Source organism: Cryptotermes secundus, unplaced genomic scaffold, assembly GCF_002891405.2.
Source record: "Cryptotermes secundus unplaced genomic scaffold, Csec_1.0 scaffold1850, whole genome shotgun sequence".
NCBI classification, from domain to species: Eukaryota; Metazoa; Arthropoda; class Insecta; order Blattodea; family Kalotermitidae; genus Cryptotermes; species Cryptotermes secundus.
This window is the reverse complement of record NW_019727439.1, coordinates 99,568-118,106: the sequence shown is the minus strand read 5'-3', so window position 1 is coordinate 118,106 and position 18,539 is coordinate 99,568. Positions and strand designations below refer to the sequence as shown.

General features: G+C 42.9%; 3 protein-coding genes across 3 annotated transcripts; all 3 read left to right on the top strand.

The window, feature by feature from the left end:
- The first annotated feature begins 31 nt into the window (after nt 1-31).
- LOC111864847 (zinc finger protein OZF-like) lies at nt 32-2,392 on the top strand. The gene has a single exon (XM_023852402.2). The coding sequence runs from the start codon at nt 941-943 to the stop codon at nt 2,372-2,374; it is 1,434 nt and encodes a 477-aa protein (XP_023708170.1). The 5' UTR covers nt 32-940; the 3' UTR covers nt 2,375-2,392.
- Nucleotides 2,393-3,893: 1,501 nt separating this feature from the next.
- On the top strand, nt 3,894-5,179 carry LOC111864849 (zinc finger protein OZF-like). Its single transcript, XM_023852405.2, has one exon. The coding sequence runs from the start codon at nt 3,907-3,909 to the stop codon at nt 4,609-4,611; it is 705 nt and encodes a 234-aa protein (XP_023708173.1). The 5' UTR covers nt 3,894-3,906; the 3' UTR covers nt 4,612-5,179.
- A 2,998-nt stretch (nt 5,180-8,177) lies between these two features.
- LOC111864848 (trypsin-1) lies at nt 8,178-14,615 on the top strand. Its single transcript, XM_023852403.2, has 7 exons — nt 8,178-8,230; nt 9,208-9,287; nt 10,588-10,676; nt 11,305-11,446; nt 11,964-12,077; nt 12,713-12,856; nt 14,349-14,615. The coding sequence occupies exons 1-7, from the start codon at nt 8,182-8,184 to the stop codon at nt 14,502-14,504; spliced, it is 774 nt and encodes a 257-aa protein (XP_023708171.1). The 5' UTR covers nt 8,178-8,181; the 3' UTR covers nt 14,505-14,615.
- Nucleotides 14,616-18,539: the final 3,924 nt, after the last annotated feature.

The following is an 18,539-nucleotide window of genomic DNA, read 5'->3' as shown; positions in this document are numbered from 1 at the left end:
CCCCCAGGGGGGATGTAAATCAGGCAGGGCATGAAGCTGACAGTTCACATCCACCCAGTCCCAAGATGTAGAATGGTGGAGCTGAACCTCTCCTCCGCCATTTGTCTTCATGACATACTGCTTTATTAATTAAGCACCTGAATAAATTTACCTTTTGTTACCCCTTACTCCCACCATTTTGCTCTCTCCTATTGATTGCCCAGATGGAGTTACAGTGTTGGCTTTAAACACGGCCCCCTCTCTGTGTCCATAGAGTGTCTTGGCCAACATATCCAAATAGTTATTCCAGCTCCTCTCTTGGAAGTGTCTTTATGAAATCATATTCAGTACCAGCTTTCAGTGAATTGCCTTGATTAGGCCAAAACTTCTTCCTTCTAAATCTTTTCCAGTTCAGCTTCCATGCTATCACATAGCGCTGTAGAGTGTTGTTAAATAACCCACACACGAAAATTACATCTCAGGACACTCCCATTTGCTCCTGAGTCATGTGACACATCTATTTCTCCCTATTTAATTTGTTGCTCTAGTGTTATTCCAATCAGTGATGATCTGTCTGTGACCTGCAGCTGAGAATCACAGATGATCAGTCGCAGACTTGCAGTCCCGACACATGTGACCGATGCCTGCGGATGCAAAATAAAGTATTTTGGTTCCCGTTTTGTGCCAAAAACAAAATCTAGCAAGTGTGCACTGATGATGAGAAACTATGTATACCACAGTTTAATTATGATGTTCCCTCAAGTATGTTTTACAAGCACACTGCTTCATGTTTTTGTTTTGTGACTACCTCCATACCAAGACTCACATTGCTGCCTGTGATACAAATGTAAGTTGAATTATGCAAAAACTAGAATCTGATCAACAAATGTCTGAAGGTTATGCTGTGTGACGCTAAGTGTGGGTTGGAGTTATCACCTGAACGTTTGAAACTTGCCTGGGTATGACTGATGAGAGGAAACACTTGCTTTGCAGTGACAAGAAGCCAGCGATTGAAGATGGATCCTCTATCATGAAGAAGATAGGTAATGTTTGGAGTTGTGACATATGCAAGGAAGGGTTCCCATCACATCAGCATCTCACTGAACACTGCCAAACGCACGTCACAGACACTTCATTCAAGCATGATGTTAGCGGTTTGCAGCCTTCACAAAGTGAATTGCATGTGAAACATAAGGACACACATTTCAGATGTTCCACATGTGGGAAGCAGTATTCACGGTATCCAGATCTTGTGAATCATCAGCGAAGACATACGGGTAACACGCCTTTCAAATGTGGCAGTTGTGGGAAAGGATTTTCACATAAAAGATATCTTGTGACACATCAAGGAATACATACAGGTGAAAAGCATTTCAGATGTTTTACTTGTGGAAAATCATTTTCACGGAAAGGAAATCTTATGAATCATCAGAGAATTCATAGAGGTGATAAGTCTTTCAAATGTGCCACTTGTGGCCAAGTAGTGTCAGAAAAAGGAAGCCTTTTGAGACATCAGAGAACACACACTGGTGAAAAGCGTTTCAAATGTTTTACTTGTGGGAAAAGTTACACACAGAGTGCAGATCTTGTAGCACATCAGAGAATACATACAAGTGACAGTTCTTTTAAATGTGACATATGTGGGAAAGTGCTATCATATAAGGGGAATCTTGTCAGACATCAAAGAATACATACGGGCGAAAAGCCATACAGTTGTATTACATGTGGGAAAAGTTTCGCATGGCATGCAGTTTTCGTGTCACATCAGAGAATTCATAGAAGTGACAGATACACGTATTTTAAATGTGACATATGTGGGAAGGTGTTATCAGAGAGGGGAAGTCTTGTGAGACATCTTAGAATACACACGGGTGAAAAGCCATACAGTTGTATTATATGTGGGAAAAGTTACACACAGAGTGCACGTCTTGTGGAACATCAGCGGCTACATACAAGTGACAGTTCTTTTAAATGTGACAAATGTGGGAAAGTGTTAACAGAAAAGGGAAGTCTTATCAAACATCTAAGAATACACATGGGTGAAAAGCCGTACTATTGTATTACATGTGGAAAATGTTATGCACAGAGTGCAGATCTTGTGGCACATCAGACAATACACACAAGTGACAGTTCTTTTAAATGTGACATTTGTGGGAAAGTGTTATCACTGAGGGCAAGTCTTCTGAGACATCTTAGAATACATATGGGTGAAAAGCCATACAATTGTATTACATGTGGGAAAAGTTACACACGGAGTGCACGTCTTGTGGAACATCAGAGAATACATACAAGTGACTGTTCTTTTAAATGTGACATTTGTGGGAAAGTGTTAACAGAAAAGGGAAATCTTATCAAACATCAAAGAATACACATGGGTGAAAAGCCATACAATTGAATTACTTGTGGAAAAGTTACACACAGAGTGCAGATCTTGTGGCACATCAGACAATACACACAAGTGACAGTTCTTTTAAATGTGACATTTGTGGGAAAGTGCTATCATTGAGGGGAAGTCTTGTCAGACATCAAAGAATACATACAGGTGAAAGGCCTATTCAGTGTGTCACTTGCGGGAAAAGTTTCTCACAACGTGGAAGACTTGTGGTTCATCAAAGAACGTATACAGGTGATACCCCTTTCAAATGTGGCATTTGTAAAAAAGGATTTACACATAGAGGAGGACTTGCAAAACATCTCTTGACACATGTTGCAAGGAAGCCACTGTAGCACTGCTTTCTGCTCAAGTGACAGTGTGCTGTGAACTACTGAACACGAAAGGTAGGGGCCCTTCATGCATGGTGTTTGTGGGAGAAGGCTGAAGAGGAGGAGGTGCCTTTGAACTTTGCTTTAGAATGTTTCATTCATTAGGAAGACAGAAGAAGACCAGGTAGGGAATGTAATTGAATGTGACACATATGCTTCTGCTCTGTGCAAGATTGTATAAAATATAAGATTCGTACTTAAGGATTGTCAGAGGAAATCTTGTCAGACATTAAAGAACACATACATGTGAAAACAGCAGCTTGTAAAATATGGCAGTTGTCATAAAGTATTTTCAGATAGAAGACCACAGAATAAACATACATGAAAACCCTGTAATTATTCTATTTGCAACAAAAAGTTGGCTGGAGATCCTGAGGACAGCTATGGAAACCATCAGTTAGGATATCTGTTGTCCTGGCTGAGATTTGAACTGGCCAGATGCTAAATTTGAATCTAGAATGTTACCACTGGGCCAAACATTTTGCATTGTACCAGAAGCTTTAGGATTCCATGCTCCTAGCTGATGAATATGGACTGGTGAGGTCTGACATGGGGAACATATGTATTTTTCACTCATATTCAGAGAGCTACCTTCCTTCTAAATCTTTTCCAATTCAGCTTTCATGCTATCACACAGTGCTGTAGAGTGTTGCTAAATAACCCGCACAAGAAAATTACGTCTCAGGACACTCCCATTTGCTCCCAAGTCATGTGACACATCTATTTCTCCCTATTTAATTTGTTGCTCTAGTGTTATTCCAATCAGTGATGATCTGTCTGTGACCTGCAGCTGAGAATCACAGATGATCAGTCGCAGACTTGCAGTCCCGACACATGTGACCGATGCCTGCGGATGCAAAATAAAGTATTTTGGTTCCCGTTTTATGCTGAAAACAAAATCTAGCAAGTGTGCACTGATGATGAGAAACTATGTATACCACAGTTTAATTATGATGTTCCCTCAAGTATGTTTTACAAGCACACTGCTTCATGTTTATGTTTTGTGACTACCTCCATACCAAGACTCACATTCCTGCCTGTGATACAAATGTAAGTTGAATTATGCAAAAACTAGAATCTGATCAACAAATGTCTGAAGGTTATGCTGTGTGACGCTAAGTGTGGGTTGGAGTTATCACTTGAACGTTTGAAACTTGCCTGGGTATGACTGATGAGAGGAAACACTTGCTTTGCAGTGACAAGAAGCCAGCGATTGAAGATGGATCCTCTATCATGAAGAAGATAGGTAATGTTTGGAGTTGTGACATATGCAAGGAAGGGTTCCCATCACATCAGCATCTCACTGAACACTGCCAAACGCACGTCACAGACACTTCATTCAAGCATGATGTTAGCGGTGTGCAGCCTTCACAAAGTGAATTGCATGTGAAACATACTGGCAAAGAGCGTTTCAAATGTTCCACATGCGGGCAACAGTATTCATGGTATCCAGATCTTGTGAATCATCAGCGAAGACATATGGGTGACACACCTTTTAAATGTGACATCTGTGGAAATGAATTCTCACATCGAAGAAATCTTGTGGCACATGAAAGAACCCATACTGGTGTGAAGCCTTTCAAATGTTCTGCATGTGGGAAAACATTTTCACGGAGAGGAAGTCTTGTGAGACATCAAAGAATTCATACAGGCAATGCACCTTTCACATGTGTCATCTGTGGAAATGAATTCTCACATCGAAGAAATCTTGTGGCACATGAAAGAACCCATACTGGTGTGAAGCCTTTCAAATGTTCTGCATGTGGGAAAACATTTTCACGGAGAGGAAGTCTTGTGAGACATCAAAGAATCCATACAGGTGTTATGCCTTTCAAATGTGACATTTGTGGGAAAGGTTTATCAGATTAAGGACGTCTTGTGAGACATCAAAGAACACACACTGATGGAAAGCCTTTCAAATGTTTTACGTGTGATAAAGCATTTTCACGGAGTGAAGATCGTATAAGTCATCAACAAAGACATATAGGTGACACACCTTTCAAATGTGGAAGTTGTGGGAAGGGGTTTTCACGTCAAAGAAATCTTGTGACACATCAGGGAACACATACAGGGAAAAGCCTTTCAAATGTTTTACTTGTGGAAAATCATTTTCACGGAAAGGAAATCTTATGAATCATCAGAGAATTCATACAGGTGTCAAGCCTTTCAATGTGGCACTTGTGGCAAAGTAGTGTCCGACAAAGGAAGCCTTGTGAGACATCAGGGAACACGCACTGGTGTGCTTATGCACTACTGACGTAAGTAGGGAAGTCTGACATCCAGCAACCTCTAAAAATTAATCAAAAGTTAATTTGTCATTTCCGAACATAATCACTAATGACTATTAATGATACATACCTGATATATATTTTCTGTATCAAATTGTATACAGTGGGCACTCGCTTAACGAGCACAATTAGTTCCAGAATCTTACTCATAATGCGAAACACTCGTTAAGCAAAACAAATTTTCCCATATAAATTAATGTAAAATACAATAATGCGTTCCATGCCAAAAAAAAATACAAAAAATTTTATGTATAACGTTTATTCAAACAAAATTATATATACATTGTTAAGGAGCGTGAATCATCTTCATCTTTTCTTCTATGCAGAATGAACCAACCTGGAATGCCTTTCAACACTGTGGATGCCGGTTCTTCTCTTAAACTTCTCGAACCACCCACGGCTTCCGTTAAATGCTTCTTCTTCGGCCGTTGATGATCCTGGCGTCTTCTTAACGAGGTCGGTGAAAATCACTTTCACCTTCTCACAAATGATGTTCTCGTTAATAGTATCGCCTTGCAATTGCTTTTCGTTTATCCATATGAGGAGCAACCTTTCAACATCGTAGAGAATATGTAACCGTTGCATAGATATTCTTGTCACGCCCTTTGAAGCATCTGTCTCCTTAATCTTGCCCTTGTTCTTGAGGATAGTGCAAATCGTTGATGTAGACCGACTGTATGTGCGTGCTAGATCAGCCATGCTCACACCTCGTTCTCGCTTTTCAATGATTTTACGTTTCATTTCTATGGTTATTTTTATTCTCTTATGGCTGTCTTTTTGCGACTTTTTCTTTGGGGACATTTTTGCAAGGGTTATTAAACTTTGCACAAAAAAAAGAAATCACAAATAATATGTCTGAACACAAGTTTGGAAAAATGTGTGATCACAAGCAACGCTAAGATGATACCGGAACGAGTGCTAAACACAGACTGATGTAGCAAGCGCACAATCTGGGACTTCCCCTCTCGTCACTCGTTATGCGAGTCATTTTTTTACAATTTGGTTTGCTCGTTACGCAAATTACTCGTTTTGAGAGGTGCTTGTTAAGCGAGTTTCCACTGCATTTGTAATATAATGTAATCATTTTATCTGTTTCACTGCCAGTTTACTGTGACTCCTACGTGAGAGTTCTGTTATGTGATGCTGTCTTATCATAACCTCTTAGTCACAGTCAAGTGAATAGACCTGCTTTGTATTTGGGAGGTTCTGATTTCAAGTTTCAGCATAGAGACTGGCTATCATGATGGATGTTTTTGTGTCCCTCATTCCTGTCAGATGCCTGTGTAGGATCTGCAGTTAGGTCACAACCCCCTCCTTTCATATCCTTTGAACTATATGCCATACATTCGGTCAGTTGACACTATTTAAAGTGTCATCATCTCTTAGAAATTCTTCGAGGTGCCATCTTGCATTGAGCAGGCACAAGCAAGAAGAAGGGGCACGTGTTTCCAACAGGCTCTCTGGTATTGTGATTTTGATACCCACTGTATGTTGAAAAATATAATCTGGTAACTTTCTAATGATATACTGACTGATCTCCATCATCACTGTCTCATGACAACTTCCCAGGTGGGTAAAATGAACCACAAGAAAAATGTCCATCACAACACTCCAGGACAACCAAAGTGACATAAAATGACACAGACAGAAACAAGGATTGAGTCATCCTTTTCTCAACTTTGAGACCCTGATCCAGGTTTGTCACTTTGTGATTTTTGCATGTTCCAAAATTTAAAATTGAGAATCAAGGGCTATCTTTTTCAAGACGTGACAGCATTGAGGAAACTGTGAACAACACCATTAAGAACATAACAGAAGCTGACTTCATCTCTGCTATGCAGCATGGAGAGTTTGCTAGGCCAAATGTGTTGCATCATAGGGATGTTGTTTTGAAGGGGTCATAATTGATTTAGATGAATAACTGAATAAATGATTTTATACAAAATTAATCTCATTACTTTGTTAACAAACCTCATGTGTTCATCAGGGGAATATGTATGGTCTTTATGCTGAGGTAGGTGGATTTGTCTGGCTCAAGATAGAAAGCAGTTCTGGGGTCTTGTGTGAAAGTTTGCGTTCAGTGAAGTGCAGGGGGGGTTTGCCAGATACCTCAGCAATTGTTAGTATCCCAAGAATGAGTCAGTTCCATTGAATTGGATGCCGTTGATTTAATCAATAAGGCGAAATCATTGTGATAAGCTTCAGTTTTGTCAAAACAGACAAAGTCTTAAAGTGATGGATGACAGTTTTTCGTCGAGGGGAAATGAATGTAATTCTATCGCAGTGGATTGGACAAGTCACTGTGCTAGGGCTGTCCAATGCATATGATGACTGTGCCAGCACACTTTCGTTGCGCCAGTCAAATGCCAAGTGTGGATGTAGACTTAAAATCACTTTATGATATTCACGTGCAGAAATCGAATCTGAATGAAAATTCATAACTTAATTTTTACTTGTGCCCACGTTCAGGTCAGTGGAAAGAGTCAGATATGACCCTCGGGCCGTTAATGGAAAGCCCTACACTGTGGAGACAACGTACCCAAATGTTTCAATACGAAGCAACATTGAGTAATAGCCATCGTCCTCCTTCCGTGCGAAGGCAACTGCAGTACGAGATTTGAGGTTATGTCTTGTGGGATGTGACACGGTTTAGTCTGGGACGTGATATCTCCTTCTTCAGGGTAGAACATTAAGCCGAGCATGGAAAAAAATTTGCAGGGAGGAAAGTAGGGGGTAAGAACAGTGAATGATACCGGGCATTGACAGAGTGTCATACGCATCGAGTCGGTAGCATTCAACCAGCAACTTAGCTCGTAGGAGGGAGGTGCGTAGTTTGAGACTCCGCGACAACATTGACTAGTCTGAGGAATTTTGCGATTTTCCCCAGTCGCTCCAGATGCCACGATCCCTTCCTTCCACACCCTTTTCAATTATTCATTACTCATCCTGTCACATGAAGCTGTGTAGTCTGAGTTATTGATAGTGTCACTAAGTAAACGAAAACTATATAAAAAGATGTCACAAAAATGAGAGTTTAATAATCTGATATGATGACATAACTGCCTTATCTTGAATTGCGACAGATTAGATTACACTGCCTATAAAAACCACGTAAAGATCCCGTACATGTACCTGCGGGCTGACGGACGAAATGTTGCTGCTGGCTACTGTTGCACTCGCTGGCTTTGTAAGTGCTCTTGGTAAGTTGGTCCAAGCATGGCGTTTCCTGTCGCTGCATTTGAGGTTTCACAGCGGTGGATATGAGTAGTGTTGCCTAGAATCCGATGCTGCGCAGCTCAGTGATGCACCGACAATTTCGACATATGTTCTGATTCCATCTTCAGTAGCGAAGAGTAGACGGCAAGCAGATCTGTCCACCTTATATTAGAGTCACTTTACGATTGGCGGTTTACCTCCGAACCGTTCGTCTTGGCGCCAAGCCCCTTGAGTCTCTTTCCTTTCAACTGAATCCTCGCGGTCATAGTCCTTAAGTAATATCTTCTCTGAAGAGAGGATGGGTCTGTCTCTTGTGAAGAGATTTCGCTTTTGTCCAATGTACGTATCGCACATATAGCATGTTACTGAAAATTCTCCCTTGTGCACTAAGCAAGTCCTCTGTTAGTACAGGCTCCGCAAAGCAGATCACATCTGTCTTGTCACTTGAACGGCTGTAAGCTTGACCGCCGCTAAGTTTAAGCCTCTAGCTGCGAACATGTTCAGTCTCATGATTTTGTATGACTTCTGCTTGTTGCCTACACAATTTTATTATGTAATCCTATACATACGGAAGGTTGAAAGTCGTGTGCAAATCGCGAACCGGTGTTCACCTTTGAAAATTTGTAATGGTACGGAGAACCTTGTTTTGCAGAGGCGCTGCAGTTCTAAGAGGAGGGTGTCTGCCGCCAACTCCCAGGCGTGGAAAGCATAAGTCATTACTGATATAATCAATGCTTTATGGAGGATTAGTTTAATGTTGGAGCTTAAACGCTCTGAAATTTATGTAAATATTTAGAATTTCGGTTCGTACCATGAAGGAAACACATTATGTTTCCGCTACAAAGTCCAACTGGTTATTGTTGTTTGGGGAAATAATCGCTGTTTGCTGTTTGTAAGTCATTATGTGGGCAAAATGGGAAAAGTGACAGTATATTTAAATAAAAAAAAATGTTTTCCTCAGGCGCACCTCATAGCATTATCACGGGCGGCGGAAGGATTGTAAACGGAACAGATGCGGCCCCTGGCCAGTATCCATTCATAGTAAGTACAGTCACATGCATATGGCTTCCAAAGTGTGTTCATAAGTGTGTTACGTCATTACTTCCGGAGGAGGGGGGGGGGCGCAGAAAATTTGTTTACAAACTTATATCTAAGCCGTTTATCAATATTTTTGCTGATCGCTCTGTAGTATTCTGAACAGAAGACTATTTTTAATATAATACTAATTTTTATTATCAAATATTTTGTTTTCCTTTTTTTCTTATTTCAAATATTGTTTTTCCAAGAATGCACGAAAGGGGGGGGGGGTCCATATACCTGGTTTGCACCAGGTGCCGGCGCCCTTGGGTGTTATGTTATTACAGTATCAATTACAACAGGGCAAACGAGTCCAATTTCGTGCACTTAACTTTTACTACTTTAACTGCGGCGTTCCACCATTAGTGTTAACACTTCTCCATAGATGGCTCCATAATGAAGTAACGTCATGGCAAAATTTAGAACAAGCAACAACGAGATTCGGACCTTCCGGGATCTAGTACGTCCTACAACGAAACTGAGTAGGTTAACATATTTTTAAATTTAAATGGGCAGATAAAGCCTTTCTTAATTTTATCTGAAGACGGAAAAACAACGAATCTCCGAAAGATTTGTTTCATAGTTTTAAGCTTTAAAACACAAAGGGGCAATGTCTGAAGTAAGGTGCATGTGCATACTAAAATTCATAAGAAATGGTCAATTGTATTGTAATTTACGAGACTAGAGAACGGCCGTTGAAGTCAACAGACAACTGAAAATATTAATGATATAAAAATCGTAATATAATAATATATAGGCTATCTAGTTCCAGGGAAAGCCATGCCATTCCCCCAAGGAATGGAATCATTTAGAAGAAATTTTAATGTCTAGACGCTTGTGTTATAGTAATGCATATTTAGGCTATGATATTGTCCGTATTAAGAAACACCGTCCGGGCAACAGAAGGCATATACGGATAGGGTTCATTCAAATATTGCCCGTTGAAATCAACGGTAAACTGAAAATATTCCTACAGGTATACTGTCTGAGTGCAGGGACAGCCATTTCTGCTTCGCTGGTTAGTGAACTATTACATAACGTCCGAACGTTTCAGCGAAGCGTGTTTTGAAGGTGTCAGTCTCCTTTAGAAAACTTAACAAATAAACCGCTATATAAGATGTTACTTGCAAGATTAACGTCACTAAATTGGTCGGGCCGCAGTTCCTACTGACTGAACAGTGCCTTCTGGAATCAACGATGCATGTACTGCTTTTGTGCAGCGTCACAGCGCATGCGTATGATAACGTGGCTCTGTTCTGTGCAGGCTTCTCTGCAGTACCGCGGCAAACACACCTGTGGGTCTTCTGTTGTGAATGAGTGTTACATCGTGACGGCCTCGCACTGTGTTGACGGGTAAGTCTCTGTAGAAGCTGATAGTCGCTGGGTTAGTTATAGAATCCGCACTAGTCTCTGTCCTGATCCAGATGAATCCAGTCCACTTCTTCATGTTATGGCTGAAGCGGTTCCCGGTTCGAATGTTGGCCTATCCAGACATGTTTTACGTGATTTTCGTCAGTTCCCCATAGTAAAGGCTGAGGCCATGTGCTCCCGTTCCCAGTTGTATAATATTAAACTTAACGTATAAGTATTTGGACCGAAGAGAGATGAAGTGACAGGTTGCAGAAAACTGCATAATGAGGAGCTTCATAACTCGTACTCTTCTCCAAGTATAATTAGAATGATCAAGTCAAGGAGGACGAGATAAACTGGGCATGTAGCACGAAAGGGGGAGAAGAGGACTGCATATAGGATATTCATGGGAAAGCCAGATGGAAAGATTCCACTGGGAAGACCAAGGCGTAGGTGGGTGGGCAATATTAAAATGGATTTTAGAGAGATAGGATGGAATGTTATGAATTGGATTTATCTGGCTCAGGATATGAACCGGTGGAGGGCTCTTGTGAACACGGTAATGAACCTTCGGGTTCCATAAAACGCTGGGAAGCAACAGCAATACTTTCACGCGCCTGAACGTCCACAGAAGAGAACCAGTGGACCTGACAGTTCTGGCTGGAACTGCCGTCCTGGGCCATGGCGGAGTGAGACACGCTGCTCAGCTTATCACGATGCATCCTGGGTACAACCCGGACGCTATGTACGAGAATGACATCGCGCTTGTTAAGGTAAGCCCAACTGAGCTGATCCCCGGGTCAGTAAGTCCTCATTGTTCCCAGAGACAGAAAGCTACGGGTGCAGAATTATTGAAACGGAATTAAACTGGAAATAGTAACAATTTCTTGACGATAGTTCTACGTTGTGCCTTTGTAGACTGTTTCGGAAAATAATTCTTATTCCTTCTTCAAGAAAAATTATGAAACAAATAATTGTACCGCATTCGGGCTCCCTGGCAGACGCAGTCTCAAACCCTGTGCAGTGCCCACGGCCCCGCTGGGTAGGGTTTTCTCCTCTCGTGGGGAAGCAACCGACCGGTTTCTGAAAGCTGGCCAAAATACGGACCAAGAGGAATTTGCGGCAATGAACAACGTCAAAATATAGGTCAACAAGAAGAGTGGACAGAAAGAAAAGTTCCGATAATGGACAGTACCCAAAGTATTAATAAAAAATGCAGTTATACACAATCAGAAATAATCATATTGAACTTGTAACACAACCAATTGTTATTATCTGTTGTGCATTCAGCTGTCCTCCCCGATCACCTTCAACGACCAGGCACAACCAGTCGCTCTACCAAATCAGCTGGAGCCCACGAAAGGGGGTACGCTTGCCACCGTCATTGGTTGGGGTTTTCCATACGTGAGTACGTTGTTATGAACTCCTTTGCTCTGTACACTGTGATAAAGCCACATGCAATCTGCTGTACTGCTTTAGAGGCTAAGATTCAAATTGCAGGAAATTATAATTTCAACTGTTACTTTGTGTGGCTGTGGAGCTGAAGCACCGAGCGGTAACGTTCTGCTATCCTGACTGTGTTTTCGTGGTTTTACCTAGTCCATCCGGTGAGGTAACTGTTGGAGAGCAGGATGCTGGGGAGGTAGTGACGAAATGATGGTGGATGAGAGTGAAGGAACATGTAGCACGCATGGGAGACAAACTCTTGGTTGGAAAAATGAAGAAAACAGATAAATTCGAAGACTTAGGCGTAGATGGGAGGATGATATTAAAGAGTTAAGGATCGGAGTATGCATTGGATTCATCTGGCTCAGCACACTATTAATCGCGGGTTCTTGTGAACACGGTAAGTTTCAAGGAACTTGAAAGATGGGGAACTGTTTTTACTAGCTGCTGAGTGACTACTCTGTAAGAGGGGACTTTTCTCCATACAGTTAGTTACTTAGTTAGAAGCAGGTTCGTTTGTTACATGGAAACAAGTGTCGCTTTCTTGTGAATCCGCTGCAAGAAGGTTTTCATCACGACTGCACTGTTGCCAGACTGACGGAGGCGTGATGGAGAAGCTGCAACACGTGAACATAACCGTGTATGACGACGAGAAGTGCCAGTCCATTCACTCCTTAGAGGTTCACGACACCAACATCTGTGCAGGAGTTCCGGAAGGCGGCAAGGGTCAGTGCAGTGTAAGTAGACTGGTTACCTGGTTACGTGTACTGCTCAGAGCAAAAGAGAACCATACGGCATAAGGCAGATCTTCACGGCGGTAAAGATCCATATTGTGAGCTTAAGGATTATGCCACCGTGTAGTATGGTGGCTGGGTAACCGTTCTAGCAACATAATGGCTGCATCTTTAGGGAAGGGGTTGGTTACACAGAAGTAAGGGTAGAAACGGGTAGAGACGGATAGAGACAGCCAGTTACAGACACAGACTGGCATCAGGACAGGGGCCCAGGAGAGTCCTATGAGAACCGTGAGGCCTGAAAAGAGCAACTACACAAGGACAGGAGGAAGGAATACTACGAGAGAGTTCCTGTCAAGGACCACCCTACTTGTCTTACAGAGGCAGGCACATTCTCAATTTAGCTCACGTATACCCTGAGGAAGGAGGCAGTATGTTTCTCCGAAACGTTCCTACCTACCTACCAGCCTGTACAATGTCATAAACCTGAAAGCCACAATCTAAAAATGGCGTAAGATAAATTCTTCTAAGAATCCTTTCTTGAGAGGACACGCAAGGAGGCTGGTACTGAAGGATACTGAGAGGTGGTGTGTTCGACGTTTCGGAGGAACATTCCAGCTGCGTCTTCAAGATATAATAACAAGATCCAATAAGTTCCTCCGAAACGTCGGTCATATTCCAGAGCACAGTATCCTTCGTAGTGACCGTTGAGACAACCTGAGATCTCGCAAGAATGGTTCTCACCACTCTCACGTACTGTGACCTAGGCTTTCAGTTTATCCGTTTCCATCGGGGTCCAGGGTGAACAGAACTACGATTGTCACGTAACGTACTTCGTGTTACGACACTCTAACTTCACCAGTACATTATAGGTGTGCGCCGACTCCCTGGTGGGTAAGGAACATCATTCCATTAGTTACCATATATTCCTCCGGTTTGAACATACTAGAACTCTGCAATTCATCCGTGGACCGCATTTGTGTGTTCCGTACGGTTCTCATAATAAACAGCGATTATTTCCCTAAACAACATTAACCGTNTCATCCGTGGACCGCATTTGTGTGTTCCGTACGGTTCTCATAATACTAAAACTTTAACTCTGCATTCTGCCCACACAGTGTATTTATGTGTTCCGTGAGGCTCTCACAGTAAACAGCGATTATTTCCCTAAACAGCATTAACCGGTTGGGAGTTGTTATGGAGACGGAGTGTGTTCCCTGTGAGGTACGGATACAAATTTATATGTTATTCAGAACAAATTCCGTCCCCTTAAGAGAGCGTCAGTAGCCTGAGGACTCGCAGAACCTTCAGATACTAAAGTAAGGTCGTGGGTCCCATGTGACTCGGAACCAAGAACCACTGCTGGCGAAGGCCAGCAGCAATTTAGCAGTCAGTCCTTAGGGGGTTAAATGTCTCTCACAACATTAGGTAACTTTACCCTTTTGTCTCTTTGTGTATCTGAAAAGAAAAGTTTGAAATATGTGGTGATTTGCAGGGCGATTCCGGCGGGCCACTGATTGCCGGCGGTCACCAGGTTGGTATCGTGTCCTGGTCTGTGAAACCGTGCACCGTTGCCCCTTACCCAGGGGTGTACACCGAGGTGGCTCACTATGTGGATTGGATCAGAGAAAACAGCAAAGATGCCTGTTGAAGCACAGCGCCGTGTGGGTGACTGAATTCGTACGAGGGTGTAACGTGCTCCTGCGCTGCTTGCACTGTACTGAATGCCGCAATAAACACTGAGTGAAGTAATTCCCCTCAACTCCCCGTTCTCAAACATCTTCCCATATTGTGAGACATCCAAGTTTCACGCCCATACAGAACTACTGGTAAAAAAAGGTAAAAAGCTAAAGCCTACCCTGTAACAGGGGGTTGGAGACCAAAGGGTTATGAGACGTCGAGGCGCCCACATTTTCTAGAAAATCGGTACACAGATGGCGGTGAGGTTGTCAGTCTTACGCGCCAGCCGCCCTTTACCCCCAGGAAGATTCCTGGTGCTCATTTCTTGTAGAGGTTGAGTCGACCCCAGGGCCATAGTGCGGCTGGAAGGATTAAGTCTGTTGAAAAATCCAATGACCTCAATGGGAATCGAACCCGCGACCTTTCGGCTTGTAGCATAGTGCCTACCACGTGCCCACCTCTGTAGCTATTTCACGACACTGTCACTAGCTCAGCCTGTGCCTCGTCGATTGTTGAAATGACTCATGAATGATGCACTGGAAAGGATTTGAAAGGAGGCAGTCGAGGATTGAGGAATACCAAGAAAACTCTCTCAGGATACCCAGGGTCTCGGTCGAGAATCGAACCGACCACGTACCGAATACACGTAGAGAGCGTGTGTACCGGTGCGTTAACCCTCCCTTTATGGTAGTTGCTGATTCTAGAGATATGAGAGTGACTAGTTTGTTCTGAGAATCATACAAAACACGTATATAGATATATGTGGGGGGGGGGTACTTAGAGTTACCACTGCACTTTGCTGAGTTAGAGGAAGTAAATTTGTTGCTCTGCCTCTTCGGCCTTGGCAATGTATTGTTCTGCTTTGCAGATCAAATGGAAATATCCTAGGAACGCGGGGTAGTGGTGGCCGAAAAAGGGGGGGGGGAGGCACAGGCAACGAAGGACTCACCCAACTCCCTCGGGTATTGGGAAATCGTAAGAACTGGGAAAGGATACGTAAATTCTAGCATCCTGAATACTAGGACAGAAAATAAAAATAGACTTAACTGCTGAAATATACGTTCTTAAACAATTTCTCTGACTACCCTCCCCACGGGGAGACAGAGGGTGCCTGCAGGTACTGACACCTCCCCCAGGTGGGCTCCCTCCCTGTTGGAACGGGCTGCACTGGAGTGTGACCGCAGCATTCCTCGCGTGAGCGCTTCCCCGGTGGGGCCAGGGGACGCCGAATGTCACAGCACTTCACAAAACAGCGATATTACGTCAGATTCCATCATCATGCCGCAGAATGTTTGGCATTCTCATGCTGCAGCCACTCCAGGAACTAGTGTAGGCAACCTTACGAAACAAAACTCCTGCGCAAATGAGTCTGAATTTCCCACAGATCTTACGTATAACGGAACTATGTTACAAATAGAATCTAATACATTTTCTAACCATGACGTAACGGCCTACGTCGCTGACTAATGGTGACGGACATCAATTCAGTTTTCAGGCGGACAGTATTGTGTCATGTAATGACCTAAATTGATATACTGTCCTAAAAGTTGCTTAGAAAGGACTAAATAAGACCACACTCTGAGCTAAGGTTTGAACTGTGACCCTCCTGAATACGAGCTCGAACCCAGTACTTCCCGAATGTGAGTAGGGACTCTTACCGTTAGAACAACGTGTTTGGTGTAAAAGATAGCAACCTTAACCCCTTAAAGCACATTTCCCTAAACAGCATTAAGCGGTTGGGCGTTGCTATGGAGATGGAGTGTTTCCTGTGAGGTACGGGCTTCAACATACTAAACTCTGCATTCTGCCCACACAGTGTATTTATGTGTTCCGTAAGGTTCTCACAGTAAACAGCGATTATTTCCCTAAACAGCATTAACCGGTTGGGCGTTGTTATGGAGACGGAGTGTGTTCCCTGTGAGGTATGGATTGAGCTTTTATGTGTTATTTGCAAGAAATTCTCTCTTCACAGCTTCAGTCTTTAGAACAAGGTACTGCACTTTGATCTGAGCCAAAAGGCCGAGAAGTAATTCAACATCAAAATTTCGCCTTAATATAGCCCTCCCAACGTTAGCAAAAACAAATAAACAAAAATCCGATCATATGCTCTATCTTTACCAGAAGGACAAGCGGGCACTGCCAGGGAACCTTCAAAATCGGAGATATAAAGTCTCCCCCCCCTTTCAGTCTTTAGAACGATAACTCCCAGTGACATCATTGCACCACGGAGTTCGGCATAGAGACACGGTGTTTTTGACAACCGATGCAACGAATTACTTTCCCTGCCCGTAACGGCCGTATATTACGTGCTGCAGGCAGGCCTTTATACAGTATTGAGAAGCCGAAGCGTAAGAACAATGGGATATGCCATGGAAGGCGTCTGAATGTCTCCCAAGAGGAAACTGAACTCCGCGGAGCCGTAAATACGCGGGAAGAGGAACAAAAAGTGGGCAGCCGACCGTCTGAACCGAAGGCGAATCATTACCAAGCGAATGAAAAGCAACGAACAGATACATCAGAGTTGAACTACCCCTTTGAAGCCTGAAATCCATCTAAATAATTAAATCCGTGGAGCTGCGCGCTTCTTCATAAGCTGCGATTTTTTTCAAGTATTTAAGATATTCTCCGAAACCCGAAGGTTCACTACCGTGTTCACGAGAGCCCGCCACCGGGACCAATCTTGAGCTGAAAGCATTGCGTCTGCACCACGCACAACATACATACATTTTATGTTTATGTGCTTATCTTCAGGCAATCCACTGCACTGTGCACTTTGGCAATACTCTTAAAGTACGTCGTTGTTATTATTATGAATTTTGGTGTTATAGGATGTCTATTCTTCCTATATTTTGTACTGCGGCCGCTCTGACCCCACTGGGTGTGCCGCTCCCTCGGCCGTGTGTATCCTGTGTTGATCTGAGTTCCTTGTACCCGAACATTTTAGTGCGGATTAGTGTCACCTAAATCCACATTGATATTGCTGCATTATAGACGGGAGAAGACAACAAGTGGTACTTCAATGCAACAGGATAATACTATTATCAATAGTTCCTTCACTCATTTTGTTTTGGCCGTAAGCCGTGCATAATTCGCGATGAATTTCCGCAACTGGCGAGATTATCAGTCGCAGGACACATCATTACTCACTCTGTAGAGACAAGAACAAACACTAGGTGACCAGTTATTTGATAATTTGAGAGGCAGAGTCGTAACGCTACCTCGCATGCGCGAGCTCTCCCCCTCTCCTACATTAGTTGCCTAAAATAAACGCAGTTTACTTTCGGAATAGAACTCGAATGTCCTGCCAATCTCGTCATCCGTGATGTGATCACCTCAGTAGTATTTTACCATGAGTGCAAATTTTGAACATCCTCGTTAGGCAGTTTTGTCGAGTCTTCTGTTTCTTCCGCCCTCTCCCGTTCAAATATTCTCCTCATTCACCCGTTTCCCAAAGCTCTCTCAATCTATGTTGATCCCTCAATGGGAGGGGCGATGTGTTTCAGCCATACAAAACCAAGACCAGAATTACATTTTAGTATATCTACGTTCCTGCGCAGCAGCTGAGAAGACAGAAGGTTCTGAACTGGCGGGCAACAAGCATTCCGCGAATGTAGTCTGTCCTTGATACCTTCCTGAATGCAATTTTGATTTGTTACTATCATTCTGAAATATATGAACTTCGCCACAATTATCAGGGATCTCTTACGGTGTATACATATCGTCATTGTTGCCTGCATTCTGGTAACGACACATCAACATATATAATTTATAAATTCAGTTCACATACATACACTGTGTGGGCAGAATGCAGAGTTTTAGTATCTTGAAGTCCGTACCTCACAGGGAACACACTCCGTCTCCATAGCAACGACCAACCGGTTAATGCTGTTTAGGGAAATAATCGCTGTTTATTGTGAGAACCATACGGAACACACAAATACACTGTGTGGGCAGAATGCAGAGTTTTAGTATCTTGAAGTCCGTACCTCACAGGGAACACAATCCG

Excerpts from the sequence above, each read along its gene's own strand:
- LOC111864847 (XM_023852402.2), top strand. The coding sequence starts at position 941 with ATGACTGATGAGAGGAAACACTTGCTTTGCAGTGACAAGAAGCCAGCG.
- LOC111864849 (XM_023852405.2), top strand. The coding sequence starts at position 3,907 with ATGACTGATGAGAGGAAACACTTGCTTTGCAGTGACAAGAAGCCAGCG.
- LOC111864848 (XM_023852403.2), top strand. The coding sequence starts at position 8,182 with ATGTTGCTGCTGGCTACTGTTGCACTCGCTGGCTTTGTAAGTGCTCTT. Across the intron at positions 11,447-11,963 it reads ATGACATCGCGCTTGTTAAG|CTGTCCTCCCCGATCACCTT; the intron begins GTAAGCCCAACT and ends TTGTGCATTCAG. Across the intron at positions 12,857-14,348 it reads GCGGCAAGGGTCAGTGCAGT|GGCGATTCCGGCGGGCCACT; the intron begins GTAAGTAGACTG and ends GGTGATTTGCAG.